The sequence below is a fragment of the Gambusia affinis genome, linkage group LG12, assembly GCF_019740435.1.
Source record: "Gambusia affinis linkage group LG12, SWU_Gaff_1.0, whole genome shotgun sequence".
Classification (NCBI taxonomy): Eukaryota; Metazoa; Chordata; class Actinopteri; order Cyprinodontiformes; family Poeciliidae; genus Gambusia; species Gambusia affinis.
Window position 1 is genome coordinate 2,748,445 of NC_057879.1, and position 25,671 is coordinate 2,774,115.

Sequence of the window (25,671 nt, forward strand, 5' to 3'; positions counted from 1 at the left end):
TGCTTGTTGATGGCTGCGCGCGCAGGAAGGTCCTCGGTCCGGCAGGCATTTCCTCTGACATCAGGTCTATTTCCAACGGAATGGCTGCCTCTGTCTGGCTGGAGGTGGAAGTGGGTAAGAGGAGTGGGGAGGTTCACTGAGCAAAATGCGACCCCTCCCCCTCCCCCCCACATCCCCTTTCTCACACACACACACACACAGACCCCCAGACAGACTCTGGGAGTCAGGTAACAATACCAAGGCCTGGTTATGACCTGCAGGCTAACAAATGTTCCTCTTGTTTGGAAACATTCATGTGGACGAGCTAACAGTTATATTCTGACTATTAACTCGTTAATCGGAATAAAAACTGGCACATTCTCCAGATTTTTAATTGAACCATTTGAATATTACCTGAAGCCTCATGCTACACACCTTCCTCCTTAAATACAGTCTGTCCTCGCTCTGTGCAGGGAAAGAGACAATCCAGCTTTGGAAACAAACAGCCGTGTGTGTGTGTGTGTGTGGGTGTGTGTGTGTGTGTGTGTGTGTGTGTGTGTGTGGGTAGCACAGTATGTGTCAGCGCCTTCTCACGTTCCCCCTGAAGAAGCTGCAATGTCACAGACTGGGTTTCAAGTCACGTTTAAGAGTTTCTGCTTTCAGTTCAAACTCTGAACTCTTCCTCAAGTGGCTGAAACACACTGGAGAGACAGATCTACCATTTAAAAGTTCAGGAGGCAACATGAGTTGAATTTACCAGCTTATGTTTCTGTCATTGATGGCCCCGCCTTCGCCAGGTGCCTCATCTGTCTGTTTTTGATTTCCTGTGACAACCGGCAGCTTATTCCGAAGCATAAATACAGGAAGGTAAATACAGGAAGCCTTTTTGAAGAAAGAGTGTCCCATGTCCCGTTAATGTTGATGAGAATTAAACAAGAAAGACAAACTGAACCAAGATAACTGTAAACAAACAGCACCCAAAAATTTACAGATATATATTTTTTCTAAGGGAAAACAAGACAACCTCTTTTTATGTTTCAGATCTATGATTTACAAATTTGTTTCTTACATAAAATTATTTTCGTGTGCGTTCAATATATTTAAATTTTTTGTTTTTCTTCTTATTTTTATTTTTTTCACGTTTATGCCTGTAGTACCTCCAAATTGTTGATTTTACCCAGTGGGATAAAGGTTTGGACACCAGTGACAAGCTTCGGCAAACCTTGTGTTTCACGTGCCCATGATTTTCAAGCCTTTTTAAAAATGGCAGCTAAAACAGCTGCTTAAAAACGAAGCTGAAATCTCTCAGCGGCAGATTCGTAAAGTGTAACCTCATGTCATCTGGCTAGAATGAGAACTAGAATCTCACAATGAGTGAGATTGACATTTCAATCTCACTCAACCTGACATTCTGTCAAGACTCCGCAAAAACCTGAAAGTCGAGTGAGTCCTGCTCCTCTCGTGCTGTGCTCACCTTGGAGGAGCCGTTGGAGTACATCTGAATCATGTTCTCGGCTCCCTGTTTCACCTTCAGCTCGATGTCATTCTGTCGTTTTAAAGCTGCCAGGCGGCTGTTGCTTGTGCACGTTCTCGCTTCACTGCTTGGAGTATCGGGGGTTAAAGGGCACTCTAGAAGGAGACAAAAAAAGGGTGAAACATACGGTCAGTCTTACAGAGACTAACTGGGATTTTGACAGTATAGCAACCATGAAGTTGTTCAAAATGATTGATGCTTCACGATCGACTTTTATTTGCAGTTTAAAGGGCCAGTATTTTCCTGTATTTTCCAGGTACATAGTGCCATTTTATAGCACAATCAAGTAACTATTTTATTTTCAGTTGCTGTAAAAGTTAGGAAGACTCTGATCAGGTTTTTTGTTGCCGGTTCCGATACCGATCATCCAAAAGGCCGAGCTCTGCCGATCGCCTGGAATGGCTGTTAATTTTTCGCTTTGGGTATAAACGATGCTATGTTATCTGGCAAACGTTTTTGGTAATAAATTCACCTAATTTAGACAAAAGATTTTTTAAGTTACCTGCTGCAGCTTTAAGCAGATGTTCAGTGTGAGAGTTCACTGTCTGGTGGATGTCTGTGAAATATTACTACCGGTAGCGCGCGGCGACGGTCCAAGAGCGAAAGCAGAACCAGCGTCTTACACCGCCAGCTTGAAGACTTTAATTATTTTGCGGGTTATTTGTTTAGCTTTCTGACCGTGATACACTTCTGTGAGTGTTGGTAGTTGTGCGCTGCTTTACCTGCTATCTGGCCAACCCGGATGTCCTTTTTTTCCTGCATTGAGCCTCGGTATAGTGGTTGTTTTGTAAATGCCATAATAGATTCGTTGTGTTGATGCATTTTGACGTGCTTCACCCCCGAAGTGTGCAACATGCAAATGTCCCCATTCACTCTCAGAGTGTTATTGTTCCACACAACAGGATTTTTTGCCGCGTGGCTGCGCAGTGTGAAGGAAAGAGGAGATCGGCTGCACACGAAGGCTGCGACGGGAGATACAGGTGATGGGTTTGCTGATCGGTAACAAGAGACAGTGATCGGCGTTCACCGATCATAGACTTTTTCACAGAAATCGACCAATTACGATCAGTGGCCGATTGATCGGCACAACTCTAATAAAAACGCTACATACATCAAATATGACTGAAAAAATTTTGACTTGGTAAATAATGCCTTACATTGGACCTCTGTCTCCTTAAAAACTCCTGCTCTTTCTAAAATTCTGCCTTCAGGAATTCGAACGACGTTTTTACCAGCATTGAACTGAGAAGCATCACGTATGAGGAGCTCAGCAGATGAGCAGTTCTACCAGGTGTTTGCTAATTGCTGCTGGCTAGTCTGAAGGAGCTGAGTGGGGGAAGAGCTGCTCTGTGAGGAGGAAGCTGGGAAGCTTAGAAATTGCAGCTCTGAGCAGGAGCTTGGTCCTTGAAGGCAGAGCTGGGTCGAGCCAGGCATTTTGCACAGCTCAATGGTTGTCTTGGAGATTAAAGGATTGCTCAACCTTGCATGAAAGAATCAAGGCAACACTCCAGGTTTGCTTTTGATGAGGGAAAAATATTTATTTGCATGATGCAAAGCTAAAAAAAAAACAATGATTTTACATCATACTGGCCCTTTAATGCAGTTTGTTGAAATGCCTGCAGGCATCCGCCATGCTTGGTGAGAACATGCAGACAGAGTCCTGATGTCTGCAAATATGAACAAACAATAGTAATAAATCAATGGGTACTTTAATATCTCCTAAATATGCCTATCTCCACTGAAACCAGAAAAGATTTTTTTTTAAAACAGCTCCAAGATGCTGACAGAAACAAGAAGATGTATGACTCATGCTTCAGATGTTTCAGTAAACACTGTGTAATGTTTTCTGTTGAACACCTGTGGGATGAGAGCAGAATGGAAGCACGTGATTCATTCAACTAAAATACTACATGAGTCATGTAATGACCTTTGAAAGGCTGGGGAGAATTGGCACTGGGGCTTTCTGTTTAATGGGAGTAGAAGACACAGAGACAAGAAGATAAGTTGAGGAAGTTAGAGCTAAATAAATATTCTAAATGTTTATTGTATAGAAAGTAGAAATGAACTGAGAAATTAACTCAGGAATCGGATCTTTTTCTCATCAGTGAACACAACATATGTGAGCATGACAACATGTTCACACCAACACTCTTTGGAATTGAATCAGCAAATATAGAGTATGAGTTAAAGAAAGTAGGGCTGAAAAACATATCACGACGGAAGTGTTTCATAACAGTTGATATTGATTATTATTGAAAGGTTTTTATTTGTTCTAAATATCTGAAATACAGCCAAAGTGGTGGCGTGACCGTTCATTTTTTGTCCAGTTTTCACCACCAACCATTGCTTTTCCTATTTTTAAGTAGTTATGAGGCATGGTGACAAAACATGAAACTGCTGCTGCACAAGTTCTTCTACAGGTTGTTGCTGCGCAATCATAGAGTGAGTTAGTTGATGCCACCAAGCTAACTTAGCTAGCCTTGAAAGGTTGAGCAGCTCAACCTCTGCCTGCATCCCCCAGAATGCAGTGTGATCAGAGTTCAGAGGATATTCTATATATTGAATGTTCCGGCAGATGTGTTATCTATTAATAATAATAATGATGATGATGATGTGTCTATCACGATATATGTTATGGGTTTATTGCTACTAAAAGAAACTAGCAAAAAATAGATCAAAATGGTTTAAATCACATTTTGCTAGACTGTTTTGACTCATTTTTTAAAAGAAAAAAACTTATCTAGTAAATGTATGTGCCTATGTACAATAATTAAACATGAAAAGAGATTGAGTAATAAATTAGTATTTCCAACAAACGCTTATAAATAGTAACAATGTTTGAAAGTATCTAAAATCCATGTCGTCAAGACAATGCATTATTAATCAGTTTCTTTTTGCTGAAGATACTTAAAAAGGATAATATTACGCATTTTCTAGGCACAAAGTGCCATTTTATAGCACAATTGAGTAACTGTTATTTTCAGTTGCTATAAAAATGTTTCATATATCAAATATGACTTAAAAGAAATTTGACTTTCTAAGTTAGCGTCTTGAAATTGGGTCTGTGTCTCTAAGAACGCCTGCTTCTGCTGAAATTGTGCCTTCAGGAAGTTGAACAAGGTTTTTACCAGCATTGCACTGAGAAGTAGTTCATATAATGATCTCAGCAGATGCACAATCCCACCAGGTATTTGCTAATTACTGCTGGCTAGTCTGAAGGAGTTGAGTGGGAGAGATGAGGGGGATGGTGGCGGAGCTGCGTCTTGAAGGCGGGATTAAGTCCAACCAGGCGTTTTGCACAGCTGAATGACTGCCACGCGAGATGAAAGGATTTCTCAAACATTTAGCAAAGAAACAAGGCAACACTCCTGAAATGTTTTTGGTGAGAGAATGACATCAGAACATCATGTAAAGCTCAACACAGTTGATTTTACATAATGCTATCCTTTTCAGGATAGCATTATCCTTAAGAAAGATCAAGAGTTTACCTTACAGTAACAACTCTCAAGTTTCAAACTCATGCAACAACATGACGTTGCTGTTTCACATTAATGTAAGAAATATTTTTAGCAGCATTAGGAATGATTTATGCTTTTCTGTAGATTACACTACAGAAATCAGAAACTGGCTACAAATCATTGATCAGTGCGTCTGTAACAGCAGAGTTAGCAGTGAGGTCATGTTATGTCAGTGGTGATGGGACACCACAACACGTGTAGAAGAGCTGAGTCTGCCATCCAGTTTACGATGGGGGTTTGCCTCTCTCTGTGGGGGGTGTGGTATGGTTCAGGTCGTTTCCCACCAGGAATTCAGTGACCCCCACCCTGAGAGTGGGCCGTGGAACGACACTGTGAGCTCCTGAATAGCTACAGGGCTGATGTCACTGCTGGAGCACTGACAAAGGGGAACCCTCCCACATATTAACCCGGCCTGCGTCTGATAGGAAGGCAAACATGACTAATACGGGTTACTAAGCAATGACATCATCACTGGACAACTCAGACCTGAAACCATGCTGAGTTTATCTCCATGGAGATGAGATATGATTGAAGATTAGAGAGTGGATCAGCTCTGAGTGTTGGAATTCCCGTTAGAAAAGAGAGCAGATGTGACTGGGGGAACCTGACGGGTGGTTCTGCATCAAAGCCACTGCTTCCCAGCAGTGGTCTATTTCTGTCCTCAGCTGAGAGGCGAAGAAAAGCCAGAGACCCTTCAGAAATAAACACTCTGGCCGACAGAGAAAGTCATTTTTATTAATCCTAGACGTGAGTGATCTTCCTCACTCATTCCAGAGCCAAGCATGATTCCTGATGCGGTTTCAGGTCTGAGGAGGAACATTCAGACGCCCTCCTTCCGTCACTTTGTGATGGCCAGAAACATTCCACTGTTGCCGCGTCACTTATCCAGAATGCCCCAGTTCATCAGATAGGAGGTCCAGTCAAGCTAAATTTGTTCCTCCTTAAGACAGCCACAAGGTTCCTCTCCTCAAACATACAAACATTATTTAGATTGGGCCTAACAGGCATTGTGTCCAAGGCCAATCAGACTCAACTCATTAACTTTAATTAGAGGCCTGAGCCCAAAGTAAACCTGACATATTTTAATTAAGCTTCTACTGCTTTTGTTTTAGTCCACCATGTAAAGTGGCAGTATGATGTAAAACCAAGTTTTTGTTAGCTTTATGTAACTTTATAATGTTATTCCTTCACCAAAAACATACCTGAAGTGTTGTTTTGATTCTTTCATGGATGTTTGAGAAATCATTAAATCTCCCATGGCAACCAAATCACTTGGGGAAAAAGTCTGGTTGGACCTAGCTCGACCTCCAAGGTGCAGTTTCCAAGCTTCCGTCTCCTAAAGCCCACCTCCCCCTCTGAGCTCCTTCAGAATAGCCATATATATATATATATATATATATATATATATATATATATATATATATATATATATAGTTATATATATGTTATAGTTATATGGAGTTATAGTTTTAAAGTTATATATATAGTTATTAAATACTATATATATATATATATATATTTTATAGTATATATATATTTTTATATATATATATATATATATATATATATATAGCATTTATAACTATACAAGTGAAAGTAGCATAGTTATTTGACTGTGCTATAACATGGTACTATGAGCAAGAACGCTGCCAGAAATCCCCCCCACCCCCCATGCAGCTGCTGTTACAATTTTTTGAGTCTATCTGACCTATCAAAAGCATCACAATTTTAAAGGCTTGCAACTGCCTTGCTTTCTTTGGTCCAATACTGATAACTAGCACAATATTTACGGCTCATGAATTTTACATGCAACAGTCTGCAAACAGTATGCAAGTAAATTGCTTAATTTTTTTGTTTTAGATTGCTGAAATGTCTCTCCCCACAAGCAACAGTCATAGGCAACATACAAAATATACATGAAGCAATCCTGACTTCTCAAAGTCATGCTATGTAGTTGCACTTTATTCAAGCTGCAGTATATAACTTCAATAAAAAATGTTTTCTCCATATTTCGTAAAGCTATTGCCATGTCGTGTCAGTTTGTTATGAGACAGATACTCTGTGAAAACAATTAATCTCCGTCACCTGAACTACTATTGCTGTCTAAAGTAATGCAACGTTCCGACCAAAACAACCAGTCAGAATCATTAGGACTCTCAATTAATTTCATTCATTCACACTAAATGGTGGAGAAACAACTTATCATTACAGGAAAAATGTTTATCTGCTGTCTTTGGTAGCTTTGCTAGCTAGAATGATCATCTGTTGTTAAGTGTGGTAAAAGGTACAGGGACAAGTTCAATATATGAATATCTTGGTAACTTCTTTTCTTAATTCATTAAATGCTAGTGAAAAGGAGGTAAACAGTAGTCCGTAGCTAAGCTAACCTTGCTGAATAGTTGATAATCTCACACAGTCTACCCACCTCTTGGAGAAAAACTGGGTTACAAATTGACACATTTACCCTTTTCTCTCTCTGTCTCTATATTTTGAAAACCTAACTTTATTATTTTTCTAGGCAGCATAGTAACCGTCAAGCACTCCAAGAAGGAACAAATTATTTCATGCAGATCCAGGGGTGTTAAGGGCAAATGTGTGCTTTTTGGTCGGGGAGGGAAAACATTTCATTTTTACTGATAAAACCATTTTTAGAAAACACAATATAATTAATTTTGCAATTGACAGGTAATCTTGCCTGCAAGATGCAAGGAGCAAGGTGGGGCCGTGCATCCCTGCAGCGCGCTGCACTTGTTACAATCTGATGAACTTCTGCATCCTACTTACTTTCTTTATATTCTCAACAGGTTAAACCATCTCCTCCTCCATTTACTCTATAATAAGTAGATTAACACAACAATACTGTGCATTCTCGTTTGGCTTTCTCTGTGTTGTATGCACTGAAGGTATTTTTAACGTCTGATCTCGGCCAGACCATCCACCACCCATCCATTTTCTTACACCCTTGTCCCTAGTGGGGTCGGGAGGTGCTGGTGCCTATCTCCAGCTAACGTTCCGGGCGAGAGGAACACGCTGGACAGGTCGCCAATTTGTCGCAGGGAAACACAGAGACAGACAACCATGCACACACACTCACACCTAGGGAGAATTTAGAGAGACATATTAACCTGACTGCGGGAGGAAGTCCAAGGAGTCCATGCATGCACAAGGAGAACATGCAAACTCTGTGCAGAAAGACCCTGGGCCGGGAATCGAACCCAGGACCTTCTTGCTGCAAGGCAACAGTGCTACCAACTGCGCCACTGTGCAGCCCCCCGACCAGACTATTAAACAAATAATTCTGGCCCGACCCGGCCCGAATTTCTGGTCGTTCTCTGGACATATATCTAAACTAACACATCTACCCTAATCTACTTCCTAAACCAGGGGAATGTGACGGCAACAGGCCATCCATTTGCTTCCTTAACCCATCAGAACAACAGATGCCAACAACTACTCCACAAGACAATGACGGTAACAAAGGCGATCCTGAATGCTCCCAGCTGTTGTGCTTCAACTCTCTCTAAATTCCATTGTTGCTGACAAACGAACAGGAGCAGGCTTTCAACGGGCTCGGGGAGGAACAATCGACAGCTCATTGTAGCTATCGCTGGAATGTGGGAATGCAACAATGTCAGCCTCTGGGGAATGAGTCACCTCCAAACACTGGATGTGCACTTTATTAGCATGTGTAAGTTTATATAGGGCTTCTGACAGAACACTCCCAAAATTGTACTGTCAATATTTGTAGTTACAGTTAAAGCAACTATGCAGCAAACGCACAGCTAAATGGGTTAACATGACAGAAGGAATGTCAGCCCATAACTCTTTCACCAGTATAGCTTAGCTAAACATTTTGAATAGCTGTAAAAGATATTGATTGGTGATCGACTGCTACTTTCGGCTGATCTTTTTCTGATCAGCGAACGCACATGCCTAAAATGTCTAGGGTTGCTATAACAACTAGGGCTGCAATAATTCCTCAAATGATCCGAGTACCTCGATTATAAAAATTTGTCGAGGCAAATTATCTGCCTCAAAACTTCGTTAAATTATGTTTTATTACTTAGCAAAGAGAGTTCGGCTGGGTGATTATTTGTGTTGCGCTCTCACTTCTGCCTAGGAGTTGTTGACGAATGCTAAGTGTTAGCAGCATAAAGTCCAAGTTCGGTACAGGGAATACTGTAGGATTTCACTGAGTTATGATGTTGCACCTTCTTATATTATAGTTCTTAAAAAGAAATAGGTCGGTCAAAGTTTTGGAAAAAAAGAACTGGTCACAAATATTTCATTGGTACAACTTGGATAATGAAGAAGTAGCCCATGAAGTCGGTGCAGCTGGCCAGCTCTAATTACCTGCTAGTTCTTCTGGATCTTTGACCACTATATGAGCGTTTAGTTCTTGCAGCTCCTGGTGGAGCTCCTCCACCTTCTTGTTAGATTTTTTAAGCATATTGTCCACATAAGCCAGGCTCTTCTTGTCTGTGGTGACCTGAGGATAAGTGGGATGAATAAGAAAGTAAAGGAGCACTATTACATCTTTTGGGTGGTAAATTTGACAGAGTAATAGAAAGAGCTACCAACTGGAAATGATTAAAGTTTGATACTACTTTGCAATCAAGTAAAATTACTTTTTTTGCAAGTAATATTTTTGGGGTTACCTTGCGCAGGTTCTCTGCACCTTCTTTGATCTTTAACTCCTTGCGGATCTCACGACGGATCTGCTCCTTGATCTCGTCCAGCTTCTGCTGGACCATGGTGTCAGACAGGTCCAGGTTTTGTCCAAGACCCAGTCGCTCTGCCACCAGCTGGGCCCTGGCATCCCCCTGGGGAAGAAAAGGTGAGAAACAAAACGAAGTTGAGACAAGGAAACCTGGTATGTAACGCAGAGGGACGACAAAGAGGAAAGAGGCAGAAGAAAGGGACTTCTCACCAGAAGGGGTAAGATAATGCTTCCCGCTAAAGCCTTTTTTTTTTGTGCCCCAATTTTTCCTTTAAGACAATCTTACAACGTCCTGCAGTGTATGGTGTGTTGAATAAGCCCGATCTAAATTTGGGCATATTCAACATTGTCTTGGCCCGATTATCTCAGCCTGTGGGGTTTTTCCTGACTGGGAGCGAAAAACGCAATCTGTTGAATGTGACAGGTAGCCAATCAGAAAACGCGGTCACGTAAGAACGGAAGGAATCCCAAACTGTTGACATGGCAACTGAGAGTCCGGTGGACATCAGAGGTGATACGTGGAAATGTTTATTACTATGTGTAAAGGTAATTTTTATAGATGTTTATTATATGTGGTTATGTTTATTCAGTTAAAAATGTTAACTATGAAAAAACATAACTCACCTCCACGTCATAATGCAGCAAACAGAGCAGCTGCTCCCACAGTCTTTTATCAAACGCCTTTTCTTTTTGTTATGTCTTTTATCACTTAAAATGAGTCCACAAACTATCACTACTGCTTCTACATCATCATCCGTCTTTGGTTATTCTAAATTACCAAAGACGAAGTTACCATGTGAACCAGACCTAAGACTCACAAGCTCATCTCATCTCGACCACTGCCCTAACGCTCTATGACTCTGATTGCTATGGTAACATTTACATATCCCTTCAAAATAAGATAGAGGCGCGCCACAAAAACAAACATTTTATTTTTGGGAAAATTTTAACTGACGATAACGACTAATGGGAGCCCTGAGCTTGTTTCTCTGCAACGAGACGGTCCAAACTGGGAGTGATAAGAAAGACACCTGAAGTGTTGTTTATGCACAGGGTGCTTGGTCTCTACGTGGTGAAGCAGTTTGAAGGCTTCATTGACTCATTAACGAGCCGGTCACCATATCATGCAGAGCGGGCTTGGAATGTGGGAATCACCTGCAGGGATAAATCCATTCTCCTGTCTCTTCTCTGGGCCTTTTTCCATCGCAAAGAAACTTTCCAAAGACATATGATCTGTTTTATTCATTTTGCTGCTAGTGGAATCAATGTTGACGCGCAAGACGTAACCGAGAGGATCCAGTTAAAGGATTTTCAAAATAAAAGATCCTCCAGACTCAAATAATACATAAAACAGAAATATTTAATTATCTCTTGCGCGGCCCGGTACCAATTGGTCCACAGACCGGTACCGTGGGCCGCAGTACCACTGATTTAAATGTTTGTTCATTAAAAGGAAACAACATCTTTATGTTAATTATTAGACAAATATCAAATAATAATTGATTTTTAAGTAATAACATATATTTTGCAATTGCAACTGTTGCAGTGTACGTTGATGTTACTGTGCAAATAGAAAAGGACTTTTTAATGTAATCTGGTTATTAGTCATAGCAACTTCACAAGTTAATTCTCGTCTTCTCAATTTGGTTCAAAGGATTAAAGAGAAAGTGTAATAAAATAAATAAATAAAAAACCCAGCTCCTTGTTTGCATAGTACTGAGTCATTCTAAACTGCCAATATTTTTTTCAGCATATTATATTTAGACAACTCAGCTGCTAGTTTTGCGTTGTGAAGATCTGTCAGTTCCCACTCTTTGGTGCACCGACTACCCTGATGCCTGTGGCAGTGAAAAGGTCTTTTGACCGAACATGAGGCTCAGCTGTTCAGCCTGAGTGCTCTGGCCTCACTCCAACATAGTGCAGTTTTGAACCTGAGCTGCCTCCATACACCCGCTTTTCACTGCTGCTGTCAGTCACCAGTGACCTGCATCTTTAAAACCATCACCTTAACTTAAGGAGGATTAGCAGTCACTTCCTGAACGCCGCGGCTTTAGAGGTTACCATGAATGCACAGCGATTTTGAATTAAAATAAACAACACGCTTCTTTAAACATTGCAGTAGTCAATATTTTATTTAAGTGGTGATAAAAAGGAGTCATAATATTATTTTCAACACGACAACGTCTAACTAACTGAATCAAGCCAATATTCTACAAAAGTCTTTAAATCATTCATCATAGAAATGATTTAACCAAATGTGGAAAAGCAGTTTTCATCCTCTACTAATCTGGAAGAAACTTCTAGAAAACTGCAAAGCTGCTGAAACACTGAGCTTCTTCAAATCAAGGCTAAAAATCCTGTTGAGAACTGCTTTTGATTCATAAGAACTGGAACATTGATACTTGAGGAACATTTGCTTCTCAATTAGCTTGATGATTTTAATGACAGCATGTATTTTGTAGACCTGTCACAATTATCAATAAATCAATTAATTGCATGATTAAATAAAACAAGCTCAATAATTTCCATTTGCTTGATTTATTGTTTTCTCTCTCTTTCTACCAAAAACTGGAGGACAAGTCTTCGGTCTCAACTAGCCTCTTTCCTTGAAGGACAATCTTGTTTACGGAAACTTCCTAATTCACTTTATTTGTTGTTTTGTTTTGTTTGTATTGGATATTTATCCTGTCTTCCAGTTCCAGCGTTAAATGTTCATTAGAATTTAAAGTCTATTAATCTTTGAGAATGGGTTCTTGCATTATTTATACCATTATATTATTTGAAAATGTTCTCAAAACAACATTATCATTTATCACAATAATGTCTTGAGGAATTTATTGTCCAGCAAAATTTGCTATTGTGACAGGCCTAATATTATATTTTTATGATGCAAAGAACTTTGAAATGCCTTGTTGCTGAAATGTGTGATCCAAATAAACTTGACTTTAACATTTATTCAACCTGCTTCAGGCGAATATCTCTTTGAAAAACAAGTTCCTTGGTATTAATAGCTGTTTCTTACCACAACTTCATCAGCTTCAGCCAAATCCATCTCCAGATCAGATGAACAAACAAGTCCACGCATCTTCTGCGGACCAGCTAGACCGTCATCGCTTTCAGTTCTATTACACAGACTGATTCAACGGCGCAAAAGACCGGGCTTCGCCGCGCTGTTCCGAGGCGGAGGCCAGAGTCTCGGTCATTGACTCTGCCGGTGTCTCCTTTGCTCCAACTCTCTCACACAGACCATTGACATAAACAGGGAAGATAAACCGTCTGAGCAGAGACAGCCAAATCCTTCTTAGCTTCTCGCTCTGTGAGGTCACAGAAGCCCAGAATGGGACCTAATCTCACTCCACAGTGAGAACCGAGTTTAAAATTAACACCAGTTGAAGAATATCACTGGCTGTCTTCGGCGCCCTCCCCCCCCAACCAGAGAACACATGTGATGGAGGAGACACCCTGGGATCTCAGAGAGGTATTACCACAAAGCAAAGCATAGAGCTCGAGCGTGTTGTCTGTGGAAATGACATCATCATTTCTACAGAACTGATAATATCAGTACTGTAATGTAGGCATTACAAGCTGCGTTTCCATTGACCATAAAATTGCAAAAAATTGGTATTAGGAAAAAAAACTTTGCCTAGAGGAAACACAAGAATTCCATAAAACTTGATAAAAAGTCCTGCCACTAAAATGAGGTGGTTTTTCAGCTGTATAGAAATTTGTGTACTTCGCAAAACTGTCATAGAAATATTTTTCCCGGATATAACAAGATCCACAACCGTATGTTACCACTGGCAAAAACGATGAAGAAGACAACAAGAAGTAGTAGGAGGATGATTGCACAGCCTGTTTTTTGAATAACTTAATGCGTGAACAAACTTATTCACATGTGATTTTAATTGCGTCTCTTATTTAATGGAAACACCACAATGGTGAAATTGTGTTTTTTTGACATTAGCAGAATATTGACAAAGTTTTGTGTATGTCTTTAATGGAAGCGCAGGTACTGTGAAACCAAGGTTGTATTGGACTTCCTTTATGCTAACATCACCAGACGTAAACACAATACATGACCATTTCCAGGGGCCTAATACCAAGAAGCAACTTCCACCTGTCCAGATGTTCTATAACAATTTCGGCTTAACTAAACTTGTCATTAAAGTTGTACAATTAGCTAGTTATCAAGTCGGTAAGTCAAGCCGGGGCTGTTCTCTCAGGCGAAGCTGCTATTAGGGGATCAAAGACATTGACAAGGCGGGTGGAGAGCTCACCACCACAAAAAACTAAATCCACCGAGCAGGCACAATAATTCTCATATTTACACTGCAGCCACATCATTATAGCATGAATCCATTAAAAAAACCATTAGTGTTTTTATCAGATTGTGTTGGTTTTTTTTGTGTCATTTTAAATTTATACACAGTTCAAAGCAATCCCAGTATTAACATAATCACACAGACACAACATGTGGCAGTTTGGAGAGCATGTTGTGCTCAGTATTCATTATAAATAATATCTTTTCAAAAGGAGGCATTACAGTTAAAAAAAAAACAACTAATTAACAGGAACTAATAAAGCTGGGCTCCAGCTGTATTTGAAAATGGAAAATTCCAACATCCTAGTCAGAATGAACTCAAAATGTCAGAAAGTGGGAACAACTGCGACTACTGCCATATTGATACATATAGTTTCAATATAGCTGCTCCTCTCATCATGCAGCTGTTGGCTGTGGCAGGTAATAAAAGAGTGAGTGAGTTAGTTGATGTCACCAGCCTAGCTTAGCTGGCCTTGCAAGGTTGAGCAGCTAAAGTCTTTCCTCTGCCTACATCTCCCAGAATGCCGTGAAGTTCTGGATCGGAGTTCAGTGACTATTCTATATACTGAATTAGCAGACGTATTATCTATCTATACAGATAGACTATGTATATTGTTACTGATTTATTGTCCAGGCATAATTTATCTGTTTTTGTGTGTGCGTGTGTGTATGTGCCAATTCTTTTTCTGTTCCTTCTGTGTGATTGGTCCTTTAATTCCATCAAAACACACATCCAGAGCCAGAAAGCTTGTGTCCCAGTATTGATTTCATAATGATCAAGACTTACTATGACAAATCTGCAGAGTTAGGGTTTAGTCAGGGAAAGATCCTGGGAGTTTTGAATCTAGTTTACTGGAGGCCTCTGCTCCTGTGATATTATCAAACAATAAACGGCTGAATGACGATCATAATAAACACAGCATGGTAGTTAAGCACACTTAATTCTTTTAAATACCTGGCCCTTTCTTAGAATTTCATATTCAAAATTATGATAAATCCAAACCTTTTTGACGTTTATGGTGACTTCAGTTCTCTAAATTACAAGAGAAACAAACATGTGGACGGATAAGTGAACACCTTTAACAGAACTGGCTTTTTCTGTCAACATAAACAGTGACCTAAACCATGCTTTCCTTACTGAGAACAGATTGAATTTTTATTTTTTCAAAAACTAATTAGTAAAGTGATTGCCTTTTATTTAAGCAATTTGGACAAAATAAGTAATTTATCAGTTAGACCTACAATGATATACTAATAAACTCAATACAAATAAGTAAAATAAAGATTATTTCCTTTGTTTAAAATATTCCATGCTTTCTTAATTGTCGAGCAGGGGGAGGAAAATCGTCTTTAAATTAGTTTTTTTTTTTTTTTTTTTTAATTGATTTTCATAACTTTATGTAAACACCAACAAAATTAAACAAAAACAACCCACCCCAAAACAACAAGGAGCACTGCAAAGTCCACATAAAAACATACATACATACAGCCCACATACACAAAATACAGTAGTCATGATTCAAAATAGTCACAACTGTCAGACAGCCAAATGAGTGATACATTGAATGTAAGAGAGAAAGAAGAGAAAAAAAAATATATATATATAAAAATAAAAAAATAAAAAAATTACAGCCTCTGTAAAAAGGATTGCAGTGGGGCCCAGATCCTCCAAAATTTGTCCGACTTTTGATGAAGGTCATGAGTGAGTTTTTCAACTGAGACAATGGCAGAAATCTGTGATATCCACATATCAACTGTAGGGGCCTGTGGTGCTGACCATCTCAATAGTATACATTTCTTGGCCAGAAATAAAAGGATTGCAAGCAGATGTTTAGTGTCTGCATTAAGTAGAATGTCTGAAGGATGGTTAAAGAGACAGAAGGAGGGAGTTAGTGAGAACTGTTTACCAATGATCTCTTGTATCATGAGATGTTAAATTAGTTTTTTTAAATGTTTTATGTTCTTGCTTGTGAATACTCTTGGCTCATGTTGCAAACAGTTTGGAAAGAAAGTGTAGAGGTAAACTAAACAAGTAACCTTCTGCCTCCTGCAGCCATAAATCCAGGCTCTCCTCTCTAGGAGTTCACTTCTTGAGGAAAGTATAGTTTGCACATATTCTACCTGATGACTCACAGTTAAAATGGAGGTTGTGAGTGATTGGACGGGGGAGGAAGACGTCTCTCGTTTGCTCACTCCAGTGCGAAATTTGTTTGCACTCCTTGCCGTGTTTGCCCAGTGTGGTATAAGGACAACAGTGGACACCCAAACGATCCTATTTTACTGTGCAACAATGCGAGGAAATCCAAGAAAGGCCAATCAGATAAGCCTGACATTCATCAACTCAGGCGAACACAAGGCCTACAATTTAATTTGAAATTAACACACTCATCGCTCGTTGACGTGACTATTCTGCTCTTTAGTTCCACTGTCTTTGCCACATATGCCAGAGATGCTGGTCGTCATGTGCAGATGTTGCCATTTCTTGCAAACTGAACAGACCGACTCATGTGGAGGAGGAAAAAAACGTCATGAGACGTCATGGGTTTAAAGAGAAGTGAAGCAGGAACTGTAAGCAAATGCTTCCTCTCATAAGAAAACACAGCGCAATATTGATGGTCTCAACGACTGTGGCTCCACTATTTACAATGAGACAATCCTTAATAATGCATTACTACCCGGGTTATATAATAATAATAATAATAATAATAATAATAATAATAATAATAATAATAATAATAATAATAATAATAATAATGGCTTAGTTTGAGGGATATGATTTAAAAATAAATGCTCAGATTTTTTTCCATGCAATGTCCAATTAAATTTTTTTTCTAGCTTTCTTTTGTAAAAAAAAAAAAGAAAAAGAAAAATGACAGAAAATATTTTCAAAAAGTTGTTTTTACTTCAGTCATCACTGAGTGATGCGATGTAGAAAATGAGAATTTTTTTGTTTAATTACAAGAACAAATGTTTTTCAAAATAGTCAGTGGTTTTCACAATAGTTTCAATGTTCTGATGATAATTTGATGTTGATGTGTTAAAACAAATGTGTTTTAATGCTGACATTGTGTGGTATGAGTTTATACTTTGTAAAACACATACGAAATATAATTACTCAAGATGCTCAACATTCTTCATTTTCGTTTTTCATTATTTTTATGTCTGCATTCTTATAAAATTACTTCTCTCCTAATATAAAAATGTTTCTGGTAATATTATTAATCACAAAAAAAAAATCTTAGCCTGGTCTGAATACTTTGTCAGAGTTGACCTGAAAGTATAGCAGCTGTGAAACACTTGTAAACAAGAGGCCATGCTGACATCACTCAGAACTATGGGAACAAAGGAGCGCACATTTCCAAAAATGTAATCTTCCAAAAACAAAAATGTTATTACATCAGTGAAATCAACTTATTGTCCAGCCCTACTAGTGGCAGGATGTAACTTTTATGAAAATATTTTTTAAATTGAAACTGTCACTATGTTCTGATGGAACGTCATGAGACAGATAATCTGTGAGAAAAAAAGACAAGCTCTTCTGCCTTCTCCCAGTGCTAACTAGAAACAACCAATCAGAAAAGAGGAAGTCAATCACCCTCCGTGTGGCGCTACTCATCCCCCTCTCTACTATCCTGCCCACATCCCAAATTCTATCTGCTACGCTGGATCTAGAATTGCATGTTGTGAAATGCTAGGCTAGTTAACATGGCCACCAGTAAACGCTGAGTTGATTCTCTGCCATTAGAAGATTTAGCAGAGAGTACATGAGGATGATTGACAGCACTAAGACCCTCCTCCTGGCTCTGATTGGTTGTTTTTGACTATGAACAGGTCATTTCTTCAGATGGCAATGAAGAAATGAGGAGGTGGAGAGATCAATCGTTTTACAGATTATCTGTCTCATAACACTGTCACAACATGGTAACAAGCTTAAACAAATATGTAAAAATGCAATCTTGATTTTTTTTTTAATTTTTATAAAAGTTACATACTGCAGCAGACTAGTGTAAAGTATTAAGTGGCTGGCTAGTAAGCATATGAATTGAATAAATAAATTGCTATCAAACGTCATACCTAGTAAAAATAGCCTTCATGGGTTCATTTGGTGGCTGAGTCATGACCTGGATTGGACAGTAAATTCACACACCAGGTCTGAACCTCCAATTCATGCAGATTAACAATGTGAGCTCTGGTCAGACAATAAGACAATGGAAAAGTCCAGGCCACTCCTCAAGCCCAGGCTTACAGAGCCAGGCTTTCCCGATAGAAGCCACAACATCTGAGTATTACACCGAATCCATCGTTCGACACAGCCTGCTGCACAGCAATGGCCAAGGCCTTGTGTGTTACTTTGGACAAAAATAGAAACACGTGGTAATAAACATAGATTCTACAAGCGTGACTCCCAAGCATATCTCAGGACAGATTGCACTGTATGTAATATTACACTCTTTGAGTCTCTGTTAAAAGTCATGCCTCACATGTTACGGCAGGCCGTGTGCCACAGAGTGACCAATGAACGGCTCTGAGGGATCAACCTGCCGAGAGTCAAGACCTGCGTCGCCCTCACAGGGGTCCGGAGAGACTTCTGTAGTTTCACTTCAGCTGCTATTAGCATAGGAAGGCAACAGAGCAGATACAATCAGGTTTACAGCATATCCTTTTGTCAAGACATGAGTTTGTGTTACGACAACTTGTTGCCGGTTGCTGATATCCTGAAAATATAACGTTTATTTTACTGAGATGCCAGAGAAAAGTGTAGAGTAACCCTAGTTAATATCCCTCTCTGTCCCGATATAGAAAAAGCCGAGTATGAGTGATAATGTTCCCGATCTGTAAGGGCAGATTTATTCAGTATAATTCTATGCTCTATACTCTGAGCACATTCATGCTTTATTTATTTTACGTTATATTTAGAATGTATAATTGTGCTTTCTGAACCAAGCAGCATAGAACCGAGTTACCAGGTGATTTGTTACCACCGTCAACTGTGTGGATAAAAGCAACAGCAACCGTACCAGAAAATATAGCGCACCTGTGCTGGGAAATCAGTCAACACAGTGGGACTGAAAAAGCCATTTTATGACTACTTGTTCACATGACAACAGAGCATCAGCTCCTCTTGTCTCAGTGAAAGGCTTCAGTTTATGGAAAATGTCAAAAACAGGAAGGCCACCATCAGAAACGACGCAGCTGCCACATTGAAGTCAAAGGCTGGATTTGAAATTTGTGAATAGGGGGGAAAAAAACGTGTTTAACTGTTAAATTCATTCAGTGTACCATGGTATTGAAGAGTGAGATGGCTACACACCTGAAAACATGAGCTCTGAGATTTAAGCATCAACAGAAATCTTCACAGGTGAAATAAATGCTCTCTTGTAGAGAAAATACTGACAAGAAAACCTTTGAGGATCAATTTAATTTTTTTATGAAAAATATCAACCCAGCAGTCACTTCATCTTTTGATAATTGGGGGCGGGGAGATGACCTGACAAAAAGTTTCTGATTACATAAAGTGAAATATTTATGTGCAAGTCATCAAGTTCACTGCTAACAACAGAGGTAAAAATGTGATTTCAACATGCAAATACTGTTGTGCTGTGTATTGTACCCTGGTTGAGGATTATGGCAAAATTATGCTCCTGATTGTGTTTTTCCCCTAACGTAAGAAAAATCAGACCAGACCCCTCACTCACGCTTCTGTTATGGATGTTTGGTTACTATACAAAAACCCTGGATTGGCTTTTTTATTCCTTCTCTTTCTTCCATTGTGGTGGAAGCTGGATTGTACAAAATAATTGTAACTTGCCTTTCCAAATAAAAGATTAATAGAAAAAAAAAAGTGATTTCAGTCTTTATTGAATACTTTTAAGAGCTCAGCTATTACGTTTTTGACTGTTTTTACAGAATAATATTTTTTTTGTTGCCGGTAGGGATACACCAGTCCACTTTTTTCCCTTTTGATACCGATACAGATATCTAAAGATTAGTATCAGCTGATACGATACAGAAAAACAGAGCTAAATTGACTTAAAATGTTTCTCAAAAAAAAAAAGAAAACACAGACATAAATGTACTGAATTACAAATGTATTTGATAACTCTGCACCAGTACAGAACACTTAAATACACCACTTAACTTACAGGGATCATGCCAGTTTCTGTATCGAGTCTTCATCTATTGGAAGCCAGTAAAAAACAATCCACTGAATGGAGAAATAATAATCAAGGTTCCCTTTAAGAGCTTATAAAACACAAACCTGCTGAGGCCAACGGCTAAAGTTCATCTGAAAAAACGTGCAGCCACTAACAGTACAACAAGTAGACAGGTCTGTAGTAGGAGTGGGCATTTATAGTATAGTATATACTTTCTTATGAAAAAATTACCGTGATAAGAATTTTTAACCCAAATGGTTATGAACCAAAACAATCGGCTTTACTACGGCTATCAAACCGGATTTAGCAAACACAATTAATCCTCCAGCAGCACTGCAGAACTTTAATGACTAACCCAAAAAAATTAATATTTATGATTATTGGTCATTGGAAAGATTAAACATGTGATTATTTTCCGATCAGGGAAAGCACCAGTTCCACAAAACTCCTAAGAGTGGAAGTTGTTACCGAATGAAAAAGATCCAGTTTGCCATTTTCAGTGGCAATGAGATGTTGGAGGAAGCAGAGAAGGTGTGAGAAGTTTTGAATGAAAACTGTGTTTTCTATAGAGAGTAGAGTTGGGTAGTAACTAGTTACATGAACTAGTTACATTTACTCAATTACATTTACAAGTAAATTTTTTTTGGGGGGAGAGTACTTTTAGGAGTATTTTTACTATTCTGTACTTTTACTTCAGTAATTTTATTATGAGATATTGCTACTCTTAATTGAGTAAAATTTCTGGATTCCCTACCCAGTGAATGAGGAGCAACCATGTTTTAACCAAAAATACACCACACACACACACAACTTCCTGATTGGAAGTTGTTTTTTTTACTGGAAGAAACTGATTTAGAAAAACCTTTCCTTTGCCTGATTGTTATTTTTTGTTACTTATCTGAATTATTGACATTTTTGTTCTTAAAATACCAAAACTTCCGCTTAACTTTCTATTTTGGTCAGTCTGATGATGCCATTTTTAAACAATAAAGATTGATCATTTGTTCAATTACTCAGTAATTGAGTTGACGTTTTACTAAATAGTTTTTTACTCTTGAGTAATTTCTTGGATGGCTACTTTTTCGTTTTACTTTAGTAAAAAAATACTGAAGTAGTGCTACTTCTACTTGAGTACAACTTTTGGGTACACTGCCCACCTTTGCTATAGAGGCATGTTGGGTTTTTTTATTCTGGACACAACAAAAAGGAGGAATTCTTTAGAAAATTAGGGGAAGCTCAAAGTACTACATGAAAGTTGCTTTGTTTTATCAATTTGAAGAGTAGAGTTCTATTGATCATGGAACATACTAGATTAGAACATTTTGGCAGTCTTTTAGAAATCTTACTATTACGGTAAACGTCCACCACTTCCATTGGAAAACCACAGAGAGACTGAGTACAATACAAGATGTTAAAGACCGTTTGAAATGCAAGATCTGAAATCATCTGCGTTTTAAAATATTACTGAAATCCTGTTTAACCGCAATGCTGTGTGACTGATTTCTCTCTCACACACTCTGTGAGGTTGCCTCGGATCGAAATGTGAATTATTAATGATAACGACTGACAATGACAGAAAGTCTCCTGTGGAGTTACAATAAACGAATGAATAATTTAACATTTTAACACACAACAGTAAATATCCATCAACTTTCTATTCTATACATGGGGGGGGGAGTATTTCTGTGCCGTTTATATTTAGTTTTTAAAAACACAAAAATTGAAATCAGCTGTAACTGGTATCAGTAGGTTGGACTTTTCAAAACTGGTTATCGATCGGCCACAAGTGATCAAATGAGTGTGTCTCTATTAGTTTATGACTAAAAGTGCCTACATATGAAATCACACAGCTGCTGTATGCAGGTTAATGATATGAAATAAAATCACATTTCATTATGTAGCTTCAGCTGGTGTCATGAAGAAGCTTGTTTCAAATGGGAATGTTTTTCAACAGCATATTTTGTGTTTTGGTCTAAGGTTGCTGTGGTAGGCAGCCACATCCACACAGTCAGCTAAAAAAAAGGACTACTAATAGGTAATAAACTCTTTTTCATAATCACTTCCATTGTTATCACTATAGCACCACAAATTATCAAGATAAAATTTTGAAGTCAACATCGCCCACCTCTATTTTTGACACATTCATCTCAACTATTGAAAAGGGTTGAAACTTCAATACAAACTTTTTGCTAAAAGTAACAAAACACATAACGCTAGTAATAAATATGCCTTGTTTCACTTTTAACGTGATTCAATGTAAACTGAACAATAATAATAACCCTAGAAGCTCGGATTTTAAAATGGTGTCTAGATATTTTGAATGTTTTACACTTAAGTTGTTTTCTTGCCATACAGATTTACCTATAACGTGTTTATTTAAGACCACCGAACTGTAATAACAAACTTGGGACGTCTGCTTCTGGGGCTGACGTCACTCAAATGAAACCACATTAACCGCGCTCCTGAGTATTGATACTCAATAAGGAGACACTCCGTTTACACCGTTTAAAACCGGGAGGCACTTTTTTTTTTTTGCTGTTAAACTAGACTTTTCCTAACGGCAGTGGTATAGCTGGCTACAAGTTTAGCCAGTTTAAAACGTTTCTGACCAGTTCTTCACTAAAAGTAACCGCTACCTAGATTACATAAAGTTTACTCCATCCATATAGCTGATATCTGCAAACAATGCGAGACGGGAACTCCTCACTGGAGTTTACAGAAGAATCGTTAACTTTAAGGTTATATCAGAACCGAACCTAAACTATCATTTATTTGGTGATAAAGCAGCGCTACGTTTAATGTGCTTTCACGTGAGCTGCATAAATTTAACACGAAAACGTTCACAGAACAAAAGAACCTGCTTAAATGTTGATTATTACATGATAACTTAGTTTGGATAATTGTTTCCCAGGCCTCAATCCATGGAAAGCTCCAAGACAGTCCTCTGGGATCAGTCGGCGGCCTTATAGTTCAACAGAACTCTACGGAACCACAGAGAACCTGCTTTTATGAAATAAAACTCTTTGCTAACTTATTAATGCATCTCTCGGCGGGGTTTGCGCACTTTTCGCAATAGTTGTCAACTTTTCCTACCTGCACGGAATCAGCAGCCATCTTGGATTCGCCTTTGAATCAAATCCTACGGGGAGAGCGCAGAGGGGCGGTGGGACTCCAAAAACAGGACTTGTTTTAAGTTTCCCTCTCTGGCAACAGAAAGACGGGATTATTTTGGCCAAACCATCGCTCTTCTGGGTAACACGGGGCTTCCCATGCCGTCTTCGCACTTCTTTGACGCGGCCTCACCGTCCCGATAGAGTCCCGGAGGGTGGACTGGCGCTCATATGTAAAAAAAAAAAAAAAAAAAAAAAAAAAAAAAAAGCTACGGCAGAAATCTGTCCCACTGTAGCTGGAGAAGGAGAGGCGGTGGTTAGAATGGAAGCGTCCGCCCAGAGGAGCCGTAGCGTTGCGGCAGAGGCTCCCACTGCTGGACTGCTCTGCCCGGACAGTGACTCACGTGATCCACAACTTCCAGCGCACGAGTTTACCTTCTTGCGCTAACCTGGCACCAACCTGAGGACAACACCAACATGGAAGATATGAGTATTGAGGTGCTTCAAACTTTCTGACATTAGATTCAATTATGCTGAACAGTGGAAAGAATCATCTAAAGTTAATACACATAGTTTTATCATAAGATAAAAAAGCAATAATGAGGACAAAACTAAGAATTGTTATTGAATAAAACTGGATAAAAGACAACTTCAGAAAAAAAGTTTAACCCCTAAAATAAAACTGAAGCCTACAAGGCAAAGTTAAGAGCAAAAAAATCTACTGGTTTAACAAATATTTTTTAAAGTAGGGAGTTAAGCCGGTCCGAGGCATAAGCAACCTTTGTGCCTGTCACAAGTTTGATTTTTCACCTGGGGTGAAAAATGTAGGCAGCAAAGAGAAAAGTTACTTTAATAGCACTACAATTTAAAGTTAATTTAACAGTTTCTGCTTGTGAAAACATTTCATGGACAATAATAGCTGCTCGTACAGAAGTCAGTCAGTAATAGGCATTTTCCACAGCTACTTAAATGTTGTTATTTCAACAATAACAACATTTGTGGTGAGCAACAGAAAATTAAATCACTGTGTTGTTATCCCTATTTATTCATAAAAGCTGATGCTTTTGTAGCCAGAAAAAAATGTGATGGGTGGGATCCTGACATCTCAGTATGTTACATGTTAATCAAGAAAGAAAATGGATTGATTTTGACAACCAATGCAACATTAATTACAGATGATACAATGTGGACTGTTTCTGTTGTAAAGTAGCCAACAGTTTTTTTTCCGATGCACAGTTTTATGGATTTCTGGATGATAAACAAACCAATCGACCAAGCTTCTTAAGAAGTTACAATACTTCCTGTTGTTCTGCTGTAGCTGCTAGTTTAGAAGAAGATCAACATCATCTGGGTTGATCCCAAAAACTTATTTTGCTTGTAAATTCCAAAATGGAAACTGTTGTGAATTGCATTTAAAGCTAATCATAAATAAAAATGTAGTCTTTTCAAAAGAACATATACATTGTGGTGTGGACAATAGTTTTTCATATTTCGTCACATTACATCTACAAACTTTGTGACATTTTATAAGGATCTTATGTGACAGACCCAACACAAATTAGAGCTGAGTGAACTGAAAAGAAACTAATACATGGTTATCAAAGTTTTTTTTGTTAATTTTACAAATAAAAATATAGAAATTGTGACATTTATTTGTAGTTAATCCGTCCTTTAATACTTCTGAATAATATCAAATCTGGCCACCTTCAGAAGACAACCAATTAGTGAGTAGAATGCACTGGCGTGTAATTTAACCGTAGTCTAAATACAGTCTTTCTATAAAGACCTCAGAACTTCTGATTCTCTGAATAAACATCTTGGTTCGCGTTTTCTTGTGTTTTTAACAAGAAACTGAGAAAAATAAAGCCTTACGTTGACTACTGTTACTGTCAAGTAGCGGCAGGGTTGAGATAGCTCTGCAGTCTGCTTGGGTACTGAAAAATGAAGTTCCGTTCAAACACTGTTGTAGAAGTTGTAGAACATAGTGGAGAACATGACATGAACAGGAACAGCAGCATGAAGACCAAGGAGCACAACAAACAGGTCAGAAAGAGAGAAATATAGATGTTTAAAGAACAGCTAGGTTCTAAAATAATATCCACAGCTTTGAACAGCTGACAAATTAACAATGTTGTAGTTACTATGGAAATAATGCGAAACGTTCAACATCTGACGGTGACATAGTTACTTGATTGTGTTATGAAACGGCACTATGTTCCTGAAAAATATGTAATGCTGCCCCTATAAGTTGATTCGAAATAGAAATCTGTAGTGTGACCTGTTAGAGGATGCGGAACACTTGAGCTATATATTTAGGCTCAGAGCCAAATCCTC

The 25,671-nt window shown here is 38.7% G+C and overlaps 1 protein-coding gene across 1 annotated transcript in view; it reads right to left on the reverse strand.

The window, feature by feature from the left end:
- pkn2a (protein kinase N2a) overlaps positions 1-23,601 on the reverse strand; it is a 37,697-nt gene extending 14,096 nt beyond the window's left edge. Inside the window, exons 1-4 of the mRNA XM_044133068.1 lie at positions 23,321-23,601; positions 9,690-9,854; positions 9,385-9,520; positions 1,454-1,608 (exon numbers count right to left, since the gene is read on the reverse strand). Of these exons, the coding sequence (XP_043989003.1) occupies positions 1,454-1,608; positions 9,385-9,520; positions 9,690-9,854; positions 23,321-23,341 (477 nt within the window). The 5' untranslated portion in view covers positions 23,342-23,601. The remainder of the gene's footprint in view (positions 1-1,453; positions 1,609-9,384; positions 9,521-9,689; positions 9,855-23,320) is intronic.
- Between the last annotated feature and the right edge of the window lie 2,070 nt (positions 23,602-25,671).